Raw genomic sequence first — 16,207 nt, 5'->3', positions numbered from 1 at the left:
TTCCTCATTACAGCCCCTAAGCTCTAATTATGTATTCTAGGGTCAAGGTCTTTGAGAAAAAGGCAGCCTATGTTTGTGCGAGGTAACAGGATAAGCTGTGGAAATCTTTGTGATTTTTCCAGTTTTGTTCATTTAACTCAATTATTATTCAGTGAGTACTTGACTCTAAGGGTATATTTTTTGTAGGACATTTCTCTTGGAAGTGCCACAAGAACTTTTATGTTAAAGATTAACCATTTCCACTGTATTGCAGATGGGTATTTGAGAAACAGGTTTTAATGTTTTGTTTTGTGTGTGATTTTTTGCATATAAAATTTAAATTTACCATCTACATTTTTAATAAATACATCTGAATTTGTCTGTTTACCTACCCTTCGCTTAATAATTTATGTATCAAACCTAAGGCAGGTATCAGGTACTGCTATAGACAGAAGGGAAATAATGTTAACAAGTAACAAAATCAGAAATCAGGAATTTAGTCTTGTGAGGGCAATAAACCGGTAGATGGAAACTCAGATTTAACTTTTTAAAATGGTATGATATTTATGGAGCTAAAAACTGAATCCAAGAAGCTTTTCTAAAGTGCTATCCAGGGTTTCATGTTATGGCCTTTAATAAATGAGCTATTGAGGAGCTCCTGATGGTAACAAAATCTTCTTGAATGGAGTGTGAAAGCAAATTTTTTTTATTCCGCCTTTTGACAGCAGCAGGCCTTAGTGAAGCTTAAGTGGAATACATTAGAAATAAGCAGTATTATTTCTTTTACCCAGGAAATTCTAGTTTTATCATAAAGACTATGATTTAAGCAGTGGAATTTCATGCAGCTATTAAAATATTGAACCACACGGTCAAGGGCAACAAAAGCAAAAATAAATAACTGGGACTACATCAGTCTAAACAGTTTCTTCACAGTGAAGGAAACCATCAACAAAATGAAAAGACACCCTACTGAATGGGAGAAGTTATTCACACATGATCTATCTGATAAAGACTTAATATAAAAAGTATATAAGGAACTCATAGAACTCAATATAAAAAAATCTGATTAAAAATGTGCAGAAGATCTGAATAGACATTTCTCCAAAGAAGACATACAGATGGACAGTAGATATGAAAATATGCTCAATGTCACTAATCATCAGGGAAATGCAAAGTGACACTACAATGATATACAACCTCACACCTGTCAGAAAGTTGTCATCAGAGTCCACAAAATAACAAGTGTCGCCGAGGATGTGGAGAAAAGGGAGCCCTGAGGCGTTGTTGGTTAGATTGTAAAGTGAAGCAGCCACTACGGAAAACAGCATGGAGATTCCTCCAAAAATTAAAATTAGAACTCCCATAGTACTCAGCAATTCCACTTCAGAATTTGAAAAGATATATGCAAAAGCAAAAACACTAATTTGAAAGCAAATCACTGATTTGAAAAGATATATGCAACCCTATGTTCCTTACAGCATTATTTACAATAGCCAAAATATGGAAGCAACCTAGGTGTTCATCAATAGATGAATGGATAAATAAGATGTGTCATATATACAATGAGACATTACTCAGCTATAAAAAAGGATGAATTTTGCAATTTGCGACAATATCTATGGACTCCAGAGGGTATTATGCTAGGTGAAATATGTTAGAGAAAGACAAGTGCCATATAATTTTTCCTGTATTTGGAACCTAAACAAAATAAACAACAAAACAGAAACAGACACTGTAAATACAGAGAATAAACCAAGAGTTGTGAGAATGGAGGGAGTTGGTGGATGGGTGAAAACTGGAGCACACTCCAGTTATAAAATAATAAGTCATGGGGATATAGCGTACAACATAGGGAATTTATACCAATAAAAGAGAAACATGCAAACTAACCATCACTCTGCTATACCCACAAGCCACGCCCACCAGCCAATCAGAAGAGAGTATGCAAATTAACCCAACCAAGAAGGCGGCCGGCCATGGAGCTGCAGCAAGCAGGAGGCTTGGGTTGCCCCGGCAATAGAGGAAGCCAAGCTTCCCTGCCGCCCTGGCCTGGCCGGCCCTGGCCTCTCCTCAAAGCTACAAAATTTCAATTATAGAAGATAAATAAATCCCAACAAAAATGGCGGCAGCCATGGAGCTTGAGCCAGCCAGAAGCTTGGGTTGCCCCTGGTAATGGAGGAAGCCTAGCTTCTCGCCCTGGCCGGCCCTGGCCTCAACTCAAGGCTACAAAGTTTCAATTATAGAAGATAAATAAATCCTAGATACTTGTTTCCAGCTGGCCCTGGTCTCCGCTCAAGGAGGCGCTGAAAAAAAAAAAGAATAAAAGGAGAGGCTGGGATCTTGTGTCGCCAGGAGGTCATCAGGCCAGGAGGTCATCAGGACAGCAGGGGCCATTGGGGGTAAGCAGACCAGCAGCGGGGCCAGTTGGGGGTGAGCAGGCCATCAGTGGGGGTCAGTTGGAGGTGATCAAGACAGCGGGGGGGGGATGTTTGAAGTGAACAGGACAGCAGGGGGGCAGTTGGGGGTGAGCAGGCCAGTGGGGAGGGAAGGTAGGGGCAAGCAGGCCAGCAGGGGTGGCAGTTGGGGGTAAACAAGCTGGCACGGGGTACAGTTCGGGGTGATCTGGCTGGCGGGAGGCATTTGGGGGTGAGCAGGCTGGTGGGGGGGCAGTTGCGGGCAAGTAGTCAGGCAGGCAGAGTGGATAGAGGCAATCAGGCAGGCAGGCAGGCAGGTAAGCGGCTGGAGCCAGCAGTCCCGGATTGTGAGAGGGATGTCTGACTGCTGGTTAGGCCCAATTCCTATAAACCAGCAGTAGGACATCCTTTGAGGGCTCCCAGATTGGAGAGGGTGCAGGCCGGGCTGAGGAACACCCCTCCCCCCCATGCACGAATTTCGTGCACCGGGCCTCTAGTAAGACAATAATATTGTTATACCAGAACTTTGCACAGTGGCAGATGGGTACTAGACTTATTGTGGTGATCACATTGTAAGGTATGTAAATGTTGAATCACTGTGTTGTAAAATGAAAACTAATCAATATTGTATGCAAACTAAATTTATTAAGTAATTTTTTTAAATACGGAGCTATGACAGATATGCAAATATATCCAAAACATTGGTAAATATCAAAAGCAGGTCAGGGATTAGTACATATAATACAATGAGATCAATAGATGAGGGAGGAAAGAGGGATATATTTATACTAATAAAAGCCTAGGTGGCCCTTGCACGTGACGTTTCCACAAGATGGCCACCACAAGATGGCCATATGCACAGTGGAGGCTGGTCCCGGCCACTCCGCCACCTGATGCAGAGGAGGCAGGTCCTGGCAAAGGAGGTGTGTCTCGGCAGGGGAGGGCAATTGTGGGCGATTGGGCTGGCAGGCAAGGGTAATTGGGGGCAATTGGGCCAGCAGGGGAGGGCAGTTGGGGGCAATCAGGCTGGCAGTGGAGCAGTTAGGTGTCAATCAAGCCAGCAGGGGAGTGGTTAGGGGGCAATCAGGCTGGCAAGCAGAAGCGGTTAGGGGCAATCAGGCAGGCAGACAGGTGAGCGGTTAGGAGCCAGCGGTCCCGGATTGTGAGAGGGATGTCCGACTGCCGGTTTAGGCCCAGGGCCTAGACCGACAGTCAGGCATCCCCCGAGGGGTCCTAGATTGGAGAGGGTGGAGGCCAGGCTGAGGGACACCCCCCACCCCCGTGCACGAATTTCATGCACCGGGCCACTAGTATATATATGAAATTCATGCACGGGGGTGGGGGGTGTCCCTCAGCCTGGCCTCCACCATACACATATATATATTTCATGCACCGGGCCACTAGAATGTGTGTGTGTGTGTGTGTGTGTGTGTGTGTGTGTGTGTGTATATATATACATATATACATACTAGTGGCCTGGTGCATGAAATTCCTGCACGGAGGTGGGGGGTGTCCCTCAGCCTGGCCTCCACCATATATATATATATATATATATATATATATATATATATATATATATATATATATATATATGCTTTGTTGTGTGTTTCTCTAAAGTATCTGAAGTTCTAAGAAGCAGAGATAGTTAGCAACTTACTACAGTAGAGGCAGTTCAACAACTTAACATCTTTGAAACCAAGGAGTAGATACTATATTTTGAAAAGAGGCAGAATACTAGGACTCTAGAGAAAATGGCTAAAAAATGATCATTATTAAAATGGTCTAGATGTTAACAAAAATAGTCACTATGTGGAAGGTGTCCTCACTCTGCCCTGCTCACCCAAACCAGAACATCTAGTCAGGGACCATGTAACTCCACCCTCCTTTGTTTTCCCAAAAGAGATAGGGCAAAAGCTGCAAGGGTAAAGACTGGCGAGGAAATTACTCAGAGTTGAGGAAAATATGCCCTCCACAGGGGCTGTTTCTGGGGAATTTCTTGGGGGATATAGTATGGGTAACATCCATACAGGACAGTGCAACAGGAAGCAGAGAGATAAATAAAGGAGCAAAATGGAAGCAAAGGGAAGATGCTAATGAGAGAGAAAGGGGAAAGTGGGTTTGAGAGAAACTGGGAGGCAGGATGATTAAGAGGCTTGTCAATTCAGGGCTGGCTTCCTGGGCAGGTGGTCCATGTAGTCACAGAGGGCTTTGTTCTTAGAAGGGCATATGCTTCGTTTCATCTTCTGCTGTCATTGTTTTGAAATGCCTAATGCGTTTTGAATCAGGGGCCCCACATTTTCAATTTGTTCTGGGTCCCACACATTCTGCTTTGCTTGGCACTTTGAGAGGTAGAGGATAGTGACAGGAGGAGCTGGGCACTACAGGTCCAGGCGACAGGTAGAGATAGCTGGAGGTGTCAGAGTGCTGTTGAGGGTGACAGAGTGGCTCTGCAGCCATTTACTTGGTATATAAAGTGCCACTAGAAATTGGACAAAGTGATAAAGAACAGCTTGAACTGGGACGGAGATTTGCCTGCTTGAGAAAAAAATCTTTTTAGGGAGAATTAAGTTTACTACCTAACAATAATATTGTAAGAATATTATAACAGGAATGTTCAACCTTCGTAATCTTTCCAGACAAGTGTGATTAGAGGGTATTTATTGCTATCAAATTATTATTCATAATCTTCTGAAATGTGAATCTAAAAATGACATTACTTGCGAGGGGCTGATATTACTTTCAACACTGGATCTAATTAACTCTTTTTTGGTAAAAGACACTGGAAAGCCAAGCCCTGGGTATCTGAATTGTAAATGTGGACTCCTGAGGTGCAGGTTGAGGATACCTTGGCAGGCACAGGAGGAGGAGGTCACATCTTTATGGATTAGGCAGGGAGCTATCAAAAAGATGAGAGTAGAATATAAATTACTTCCATGTGAATTTCCTGAAATAAATTGGATCCAGGCCCCAAATTCCAAAACAATGTATTGAGCTTTCTGACTCTGGTTCTCACCTTCTCAGTCATTGTGACCAAACCTGCAGCTCCTGTGGATGGGGTCATATGCATTTCCTACCATCAGGGCCTGATAGTGGTGATCCTTGCTATTGTTACACAGGATGTGGAACATCTGGCAGCCAAAGATCCTAGTTCAAAACTGAAACTAATCTCTCAATCTTCCTATGTTTGATGTGGTCCCAGGTGCTTCCATGCATCCCAGTACTGATACATGCTCACATCTTCCTCCATATGGAATTTGTACCATAATTTTGCATTGTACTTAGTGTATCATCTTGAGACTAATAGATAATGAAGAAAGATATAACTGTTCTTCCATGGCTATATATTATGATTGTGAACCACAATTCCTACATCTTATTTTGCTTGGTGAAATATCAGTTCAAATATTGTGCCTATTTTTTTTAAATTGGGTTGTCTTTTAATTACCACTTTTTAAGACAATCAAGTAATAATAAAACGTAAATGTATCCACATACTTCCCATTTCCATGCTATCAATCTATTTGGTATCAGAAGTTTTCTTGCAGCTCACTGGTGATCTATCTGTTCATTTATTTAAAGTCATTTTTCTCTGCGTGTTCCATTATGTATAATTGATATTACTGTGTTCAAGTTCATTAATCTTGTCTTCTGCAACACCTAATCAGTTGTTAATCTCATCAAGTAGTATATTTTTCATTTCAGCCATTGTATTTATCATCTCTAGAAGTAAAATTTGAGCCTTTTTAATATCTTCCATGTTCAGTAGTTCCCTTAGCTTTTTAAACATATGGAATACAGTTTTAATAATAGTTTTAACACTCAGATTTGTTAATTCTAACAGGCATGTCACTTATGAGTTGATTTCCTTTAATGACTTTTTCTTCTCATTGTGTTTCCTTTTTCCTTGCTTTTTGTTATATATGTTAATTTTTTTCTGGATTCTAGACATAGTCAATTCTGCCTTGTTGGGTACTGAATACCTTTGTATTTCTGTTAATAATCTCAAGCTTTGTTTTGGAGGCAGGTAAGTTATTTGGAAACAACTTGATCATTTCAGACATTGAATTGAATAATTTTTAGGTGGGAACACAACAGTGGTTAATTTAGGGATAATATTTTCCTACCCTGGATACAAAACACATCTGGTCTCTACCCAATGCAAATACCAGTAAATTATGAGGTTTACAGTCTGGCTAGTGGAAACAGGCACTATTCCTGGCAATTTATGAGCTCTGTGTCCTTCCTCTGTTCAGGTGGTTCCTTCTCTGACCTTGGGAAATTTCCAGGAAAATATATACTGATCATGACTCAGCTGAATAGTTGAGGGGGGCTCCAGCAAATCTTTGACATTCTCTCTATGTGCAGATCTTCCCTTTCTGCTCCCCCTGCCCTGTGCCCTGAACCCATCTCTGTCTCTCTGGACCTTCAGTTCAGTTTCCTCATGACTGATCCTGGTCAGCCAGGATTCTTCTCTTTGTTCTGTAGCTTGGGAAGTCTCTCAAGGCAGTAACCTGGGGCAACAGCTTTCAGAGGCCATAGTTTGTTTTTATTCAGTAAGTTGAGGTGGGAAGGTAAATAAAGTCCCTGTTACTCAAATGTAGTAGTCTTCCAATGAATTGGTCTTACTTTTACTATTCAGTGAAAAGGTAGACATATTGGTATGACAGTAATTCTGGTGGTAGCATTGCTTTGTACATATTTTGGGAAGGGAATCTGTTTTATGTGTCCAAGTTCTATAAAAAGTGTGCATCATACAACCCCGAAATTTCACTGATAGGCATTTGACCTATTAATAGGTCATTTTTTCTTTTACTAATATGCTTTTGCATTGATGTCATATGATGCAAATATGGAAAGTCTTATACAAAGGATGAATAATTTTCAGGGCCAGGCACAAAATGAATATATGGGATTCTACAAAAGTTATTAAATATTCAAGATGATGACAGCAGGTCACTAAGCTAAGGGCAGGATGCATCTAAGCACAACTCCACAGATCATACACTAATGAAACAAACTGTGACTAATATTATATACATATATATGTAATATTAATATGTATTTTAACAATAAATAGTAAGTAAAAATAAGAACAAAATATGTTCCTGAAGGTTTTGATCTAGTATATAGTAGAATATTTATAAAATACAATATTATGCATTTGTTAAAATATGTTAGAAGTTTAAAGAAATGTATCATCACAACAATTAATTTGATAAGGTGGCAAGTTGTGTAATGCCTAGTTGTCTTAATGTAACTAAGCCTGGGAAAGAATATATTCATATATTCACATATATAGCGAGAATGTTGACAGATGAAGATGGAAAGACTGTGAACAGTCTTGTCTGTCTTGGATGAAATAAAATGGTAAAACTTTATTCTTTTGGCAGTGAGAAACTATACATTTTTAAAGCAGAAGCATCATGTGATTAAATCTGTATTTTAGAAAGATAATTCTAATAAATGGTCCAAGATTTTCTAATAATACTATTTATAAATGAAGAGGACCAAAGCAGTGAAATATTTTTTCTCTTTATATTATCTGCCCTTTCTTTCTTATTTTTCTTCCCGCTGCTCACAGACTCAATTTCCCTCGACGTCTTACAAATGCTCTTCTCTTGTAGGTTAGTTGAGAAACATGAATATATTCTTTCCCAGGTTAGATCCACCTCTAAACTTCCAAAATTGGCATTGGAATTTTCTACGCATTGAAATTTGGAATAAACTTTATCATAGCTTGTTAAAATATTATACTTTTTTTTTTCTTTTCTTTAGTGTGCTCGGTATGATAACGCCTTCATTGCAGAGATCCTGATTGACAAAGGGGTCAATGTCAACCATCAGGATGAAGACTTTTGGACCCCAATGCACATTGCCTGTGCATGTGATAATCCTGATATAGTCCTGCTCCTTGTATTGGTAAGTAAAGCAATTACATTTATAACCATATGAAGATTTAATGGCATATGAAAAGCTGCATATTTCTCTAGTTCTATTTCACAATATCTATACTTCAGCAGAGAGAAAAATGTGTGTATATGTCATGATTTATTTGCCTGTAATTACAAGATAGAGACTAAGGTTGTGGGTTACATAATTTGTAAAACCAATTGTGTAGATGTCATATCAGGCTCTACTCTTCTTGCTTTTTTCTTGGTTATTATATAACTTAATACTTCACAAGTCAGTCCTAACTAAAATGGCTTGATAATTATTATAATTTTTCAATTTGTTCTTTTAATTTTTAGTCAGCTAGGCATACATGAAATATGGCTTGTATTGAATCTTGTTCTTTTGTTCACATCTAGTAAAGAAGTGTCTATAACATTTCTTTGAATGAAAATTTTAAGTATAAAAATCATTGGAGTTATTTGTTGTTTTCAATTATGACTTAGACCCTTATATTAATCCTCATGCACAATACTTCTGTTAAAAAAGAGTGCCAACACTTTATAGACATTCAGTGTGTACTTGTTGAATAAATAAATAAACAAATAGTGAATAAATGGCAGGCCATTTTTTGTAAGGCAGCCTGAATTTAACATTGCCATTATTAATGTTATCTAATAAAAACTGCCTTGTAGCCACATTCATCTTTTTACCTCTTCTAAAATTCCTCATTCTAACTCATTTTGCACTTATATTCGGAAGTGCTTGCTTCAGCACACAAATCGTCTCCGTGTTAGATGATGTTGCTCTTCATTACCAGACAGAATTAAGAAATGGAAACTGGTTTTATTTCATATATAAACATAGATTTAAATTTTTAATTGTCAAGCTATTCACATTTTTATGGTTCTGTCATGCTCACAACATAGAATAATCCAACCTAATATGCAAAGTTATACATTTGCTAGTTACTGTTTTTCAGTAAACTTCATATGTTGATCACTATCATCATTCATTTAACTAATATTTATTGATTACTAATTTTTGACATAATTTCTTCTCTTAAATAAATTGCAAATATTTATTGAATGACTACTATGTCCTAAGGCCGACAAAATGGACAAAAAAAGACATTTTATCTTATAGAGTATTGGTAAAACCAAACAAAAGCAAGTAAAGTAAGTACACCACCAAGAAATCTGATTAATGGATTAAGCAATTCTGAGTAGCCTCATTGCCACTATGTTATAGCTAGCCCACCAGTCATCTACAGAAATAATTCACTTTCAAATAAATTTCAATGAAATACATTCTCATAAAATTGTAATTAATGTAGAAATATGTTCCTGCTAACAGCCTCAAAATTGAGATGCCATTGTACATTTAGCCTTTCATGTTCAATATTCTTTTCATTTTCCAAAGCTTATTGATGACTAAGGGAGACTGTGCACATTCACTTATTCAATTCATATCTGAATGCTTTCTTTTCTATACTAAGGGGTTCAGCAGTAAACAAAGAAAGCAAAAGTCCCTGCCTTTTGGAACTTAACATTCTCCTGGGGAGAAACAGGAAAAAATACATAAATGAATAAAATATATAGTATGCCAATTAAGGAGAATTGTTGGAGGAGACAAGAAGAATAAAGTAGAGGGTAGTAAAGAATAGCCTGATGCAGAAGGTGATATTTGAGCTGTGCGCCTGCGAAAATGCGGAAATGTGGATGCAAAGTGTATTGGGCAGAGGGAATGGCAAGGGCAGAGCTGTATGGCAACATCTTGTGCTTGAGGAACAGGAGAAAAGTGCAGCTCCAGTGGAGTAGACGAGGTCAGGGCAGGACATGAAGTCAGAGAGGAAATGGAGCTAATTGAACCTTGCAAGGACGTTGGATCTACTTTTATTGCAGGAGATTAAGGGAACCATTGGAGGGTTTTGAGAAGTGAAGTGACATGATCTGACCTACATTTGAAAGATCACTCTGGCTGCTCTGTTGAATACAGACCATGAGAAGGGGAAGGGAATTATATGGAATACTAATAGGAAGCTGTTGCCACTATCCATACTATATATGGTGGAGGTGGTGAGAAGTGGCTGACATCTACACGTTTTGAAGATCAAGTTTTAACATTTGGTGTGGGACTGGATTTAGGGCTTGAGAGAAATAATAGGAGTCAAGGATGATTTCCACTCTTTTTTGGCCTGAGAACTGGAGGGTTGCAATTTGCTGAAATGAAGAAGGATATTAGAAGGAGGGGCATGGTGTTGGTTTTAAAAATGAATGACAAATATAAGAAAAGGCTAACAAAATTACTATGAACACAAGAAATGACTAAATGATGAAAGAGAAATAGAGAGTTGGTAAGTAGTACAATCTGAGAGAGGATGTGGGAGAATTTAGCTTATAAAGGTGAATAAACACCTCTTTAAGAATAAAACAATAAATACAAAAAATCAATAGTTTGTTAGTAGGAAGTTGAAGGCAATAGCCTGAATACTTCAATTTTCTCAGTAAAGTTAAAGTCAAGATCAGCTGATGAGAAAGAGAGTAAATATTATGTGTGGTCATGTACATAAAGAGTTGATAACAAGGCTCTTAGCTCAGTTCTTATGCCACAGTCCTTACTGGAAAATCAAATTTACTTTGAACCATTTGGATTTATAGCTCATTTTCTAGGGAGAACTGTAAGCTCCTGAAATACAGCAGGGTACCCTTATCTCTATTAAGTACTTCTCTCTTGGACTGCAACCAGCGCAGCTAGAGAGTAGTCCACAAATCCTGAGTAGGGGTGGCTGGGGATTGAGAAAATAAAAAAAAGAGACAGACACAGAGACAGTAGGGAAAGCTGGGACCAGGTGGGACAGCTGTCCTCTGATGGAGAGACAGTGACCCAGAGCCGGTGCAGCATGTTTGTTATATACAGTATAATTCCAGGAAGTTTTACTAGAGTTTAAAAACAAAGGAAATTATGTGAAATCATGGTTAAAAATCAAGCTGTAATTTTTCATTCTTTGTGGCTTCTTTGTAATCGTCACTCCTGGCTAAGCCCAGATAATTGCGTCCGTTCATTGTGCCTGGCTGAACTTAGATAATGAAACCCATGCCCTGACATCTGAGCTAAGGGTCAGGCTGACAACGTACCTGCCTCTGGCACAGTGCATCTCCAGGACATGGCTCTGCCAATGCCACTGGATTCAGCTGATAATAATTAAGGAAATGCTCATGTGCCTTCCCAGTTGCTCTCTACATATCTCCTAATATTTAACAAATCAAAGGGGTGAAAAGAGTTATTTATAACTAAACAACATAATTATTATAGTAGTATTTAAAACAGGAATAGTCAGAGCAACTATTGAGTGAAGTTTTGGAATGGTTTAATTTTGATCTATCAATTTAAGCCACCCAACACAAACAACTTCCTATTTCAGTTATGACAAAATTTTTGGGTTGCAGCAGTTGCCTGCAGAACCGATAAAAATGATCTAGTTTCACAGTGCCCATTAGACACAGTCCATGACACACTTCATCCAACAGGCAATAAAATTACTAACATCAGATGTTCAAACACAAAAAGGCCAAGGATGGAAAAAATATTCACTGCAATTTCCAGCCTATCCCATTGTTACTGAAGTGAAACAATGATAAAGACATTACTGAGCATCACTTAGTAAATGGCTATTCATTTTCTAATACTTCCCTGTCAGCCTTCTGATTATGAGGAGTGAGAATATTTCAAAGGTCTCTCAGTATTATGTAATAGTAATAATTCAGCAATTCACTATTGCCTGTCACCCCTTTAAAAATAAAACTAATACAAGTGACACTTTATTCTTCACTTATCATTACTCATTTCTTGAAATTATGTATAATAGTAACATTTATTAAATGGCTCTGGGATATGTATCAAATCATATCCACCCCAAATTTTTAATAGGAGAGAGACAGGCTGAGATGATTAGTCAGGAACACAGGTAATCATTTTTCCCAATACAACTATCATACAATATTTTACTCAAATTATTTTTCTTTTGAAATAATTAATGCCAAAATAAAGTTTCTTGTGGCTTAAGTGCAATGAACTGTTCAAACGTGAAGATTCGTGTCAGCTTTAGAACTGCTAACAGAGCAGAGTAACTTAGCAACAACTGTGGGCACATTGAAAAATTAAATGTGAAATTTCAGATCTAGCATGCTGCAGATATATGAAAATTTTTAATCCAGTCATCAGAAAAGAAGTGAGGACTGAGCAAGGTTATTCAGAGACCATTCCCTATGAAATCACATTGTGCAAAATAGCAAAGAAAAGTCTATTGTTCCTCTCTAGCAGGCTAGCCATGGAGTAGATTCTGAAGATATTTTAAAAGCATTTATTCAGGGCACAGATGTATTTATACTACATGTTTGAAATAATAATGAAATATATATATAAAATATATATAATAATGTCCCCCCTCTCCCCTGCCCCTTGACTGCTCCGGGAAGCTTGCTGCCGCCCTGTGAAGTTTGCCGCTGGACGCACACACACACACACACACACACACACACACACACACACATATACAAATGCTATATAATAAAGATGTAATATGCAAATGATCGTTACACCGTGAAGCGTAACGACCGACCGCGTAATGACCCGGTTCAAGGATCAGCAGGAGGGTGGAGCAGCGAGCTACAAGCGGGTGGGGGGAACTACAGGAGGGTGGGGCAGCAGGCGGAGAGCTACTGGAGGGCGCAGTGAGCTACTGGCAAGCTACTGGTGCACAGATTCATGTGCAGGGCTACTAGTGTATATATATTTATATACTAGAGGCCCAGCATGCATGAAATTGTGTGTGGTTAGGGCCTCTAGGCCTACCCTGGCCTCCGTCGCATGGCCTCTGCTGCCCTGCTTTGCTACGTGAAGCTCACCGCCCTGGGATGCTCCGTGATGCTCGCGGCCCCTCGACTGCTCTGCAAGGCTCCCCCTGCCCCTCGACTACTCCGTGAAGCTTGCTGCCGCCCTGTGAAGTTTGCCGCTGGACGCTCCATGAAACTCCCCCTTGCCCCGCCACTGCTGCATGAGGCTCCCCTGACCCTGCAACTGCTCCGCAAAACTCCCCCGCCCCATCACTGCTTTGTGAAACTTGCTGCCACCTGAGTGACTGCTCCTCTAAGCTCATGGCCACCCCGTGAAGCAGCTCGCCACTGCCGCTCAACAGTCCCCAGTCCCGCCCCGCCGCCAGCCCCGCCTAATGGTGAGCAGCTCGGGGGCTGGGGAGAGGGGGGACCAAGAGGTGCTCCATGCACTTCATGGTGACCAGTCGCCCATTTGGTCGTGACGCCACCTAGCTCTTTATATATATTAGGATATGAACTTATTAAAATAAATATGATATCAAGGTTTTTAGGGAATAAAATCTGACATACTTTGAGTGAATCACTTTTCAGTCTTTATGATTTACTAGAGGCCTGGTGCACGAAATTTGTGCACTGGGGGGGGTGTCCCTCAGCCCAACCTACACCCTCTTCAATCTGGAACCCCTCAGGGGATGTCTGACTGCCTGTTTAGGCCCGATCCCACCCCCAAATGCCCTCCCCTGCATATTCTCTCTTTATTAGATAAGGTTTTTTCTTTAACATATTGGACAGCCCTAACTGGTTTGGCTCAGTGGATGGAACATCAGCCTGCAGACTCAAAGGTCCCAGGTTCGATTCCGGTCAAGGGCATGTACCTTGGTTGGGGGCACATACCCAGTGGGGAGTGTGCAGGAGGCAGCTGATCGATTTTTCTCTCTCATAGATGTTTCTATAGCTCTCTATCCCTTTCCCTTCCTCTCTGTAAAAAAATCAATAAAATATATTTTTTAAAAAAAAGAAACATCTAAGATTCCTCCATATCTGCCTGGCTGGTGTGACTCAGTGGTTGAGACCCCAGTGCCACAGTGGAGAGGGGATCGCGTGGGGTGTGTGCCCCTCCCAGGCTGAGACCCCAGCCCAGGCTGTCGCCTCTGGCAGGGGACTGTGTGGTGGGGGTGCACGCCCCAGCCAGGCTGAGATCCCAGCCCAGGCTGCCACCACTGGCAGGGGATCATCGCGCCGTGGGGGTTCGCGCCTCTCCCAGGCTGAGACCCCAGGCTGCCGCTAATGGGAGGGGATCAGGTCGTGGGGAGTGAATTTGTTTTTGTTTTTTATAAAGGGTCAGGAGGGCCTCTGGGCAGCATTCCACCAGGCTGCTTACTCTGCAGGCTTTCAGGGGCAGCCCTCCCTGAAACTGGGGGACTCTGGCAGGGCTGAGAGGACTGGGCACCGCCATCTTGTGGCTATGGGCACCACCATTTTTGTTGCGGAGTGGCGGTTAATTTGCATATTACTCTTTTATTAGATAGGATTCTTGAATAACAAAGCTTTTTAAAATCTTGGAAATAGAAAATTATGGTGAGATTACTTTTTAAAACTAGAAAATTATTAGAGTTATGGAGCTCTGGTGTTTGAATATTGCACAAATTAAAAATACTTTTAAAACTGCATAATGTAGAATGTAAAATTAAAAATGTATATATGTGAGATGCTCAAATAATCAATAAAATAAGGCAAGTGAAAGAAAATGCTGGGTTAATAAACATTGCATAATTATAATGTATAAACACATACTCCCAACCCCATTAGATACATACACTCTGCCCATGTGCCCACCTCCCCTTATCATCATGCCAGACCTTTGTCATGCCAACATGTAGAGATTTCTTTAGTATGACTGTAAATGCTATTCATACTCTAGCCACTTGGAATTCTGTGATTACCCTTTCTTTCTTACATATTTTGTTTACTTGACATGGTTTGTCATTTAGCACATTAGCAAGGCTACACATAAATACCTACGTGCTCCAAAGTAGCAATTACTCACTTCGGGATGTTTACAGTTGGAGCAGTGAAAATGTTTTCTAATATAATCGCGACTGTTATAACAGTTATACTGTAAATTTTGTAATACAGTAAGTTTAAAATTGTTTATTGTTCTAAACGTTTGCAATCATTAAAATCTCAAAGTATACTTTAATCATAATGAGGGCTTGATACATAGTTCCTTAATGAATAAGTGGACTCTCCAACGATATGGCCTCCTCTGTTATCTGCCCCAAATCTAGAACCTGAAAGAAAGCTACATGCTTCTAGTTTTCATTCTCTGCTTAAATAGTGGAGATCTGTGGGAAAGTCTCTGCTTAAGACCAGAGACCTATAACTTCCCCTCCAGGTCTCTGTTTTCATGATTGTGGGCAGGCAGAAGCTCAACTGTCCTTTGGTTGGTCAGACTGAAGTACAATAAGGACAGCCTATGCCAAGGCTTTGGGTCCTTCCTTCTCAGCCCGTTCACCAGTGGTTTTCAGGGGTAGTTCACTGATTCAGATTTCTGCTGGTGCACACCCTACCTGACAGCTTCTCTCCCTCACTGATGTCTCAACTGAGTTTGGGGAAAGGGGTCATGATTCAATGGCTAGGGTTAGAGAGATTTGAGTTTGTTCACCCATTCCCTTTGGTGGCATGAGAGGGGTTACTCCCTGAATAATTCTTATAAAACAACATTCCTGCTAATTGCCCAATTCAATAATAAAAACGAATATAGAATGATGCAAGATAGAGAGAGTAGGTACTATACAAGACCACGTGTTTCTGTTACTCTGACTGCATTTGGTTGCCCTTTTGAGTCAGTATCTACTATTTTTTTTTCTACAGTGATTTCATTTCATTTGGGGGGACTCATTGATTTGCTTGTCTTTTTATGAAAACAGTTTGCTGTCTTTGTTCTGATTTTGAAGGTCTAGGAGTTCTTTGGAATTTGTCCTTGAAGACAAGGTCAGGATTGTGAGAAATTTTTTTTTTTTAATCTCATATAATTGGGTGTGAGCAATAGAGAAAGCTCCACAATGCTTTCCTAAGTCAGTGGGTGGA

At 40.1% G+C, this 16,207-nt stretch overlaps 1 protein-coding gene across 1 annotated transcript in view; it reads left to right on the top strand.

The window, feature by feature from the left end:
- The window catches only part of MYO16 (myosin XVI), a gene marked incomplete at its 5' end in the record, with an annotated part of 447,953 nt that overhangs the window by 65,604 nt on the left and 366,142 nt on the right, over nucleotides 1-16,207 (top strand). Inside the window, one exon of the mRNA XM_079779480.1 lies at nucleotides 8,169-8,312. Within this exon, the coding sequence (XP_079635606.1) occupies nucleotides 8,169-8,312 (144 nt within the window). The remainder of the gene's footprint in view (nucleotides 1-8,168; nucleotides 8,313-16,207) is intronic.

This window comes from Cnephaeus nilssonii, assembly GCF_951640355.1.
Source record: "Cnephaeus nilssonii genome assembly, chromosome: 8".
In the NCBI taxonomy this organism is placed as follows: domain Eukaryota; kingdom Metazoa; phylum Chordata; class Mammalia; order Chiroptera; family Vespertilionidae; genus Cnephaeus; species Cnephaeus nilssonii.
The sequence above is the reverse complement of the archived record's forward strand: the minus strand, read 5'-3'. Positions and strand labels throughout refer to the sequence as shown.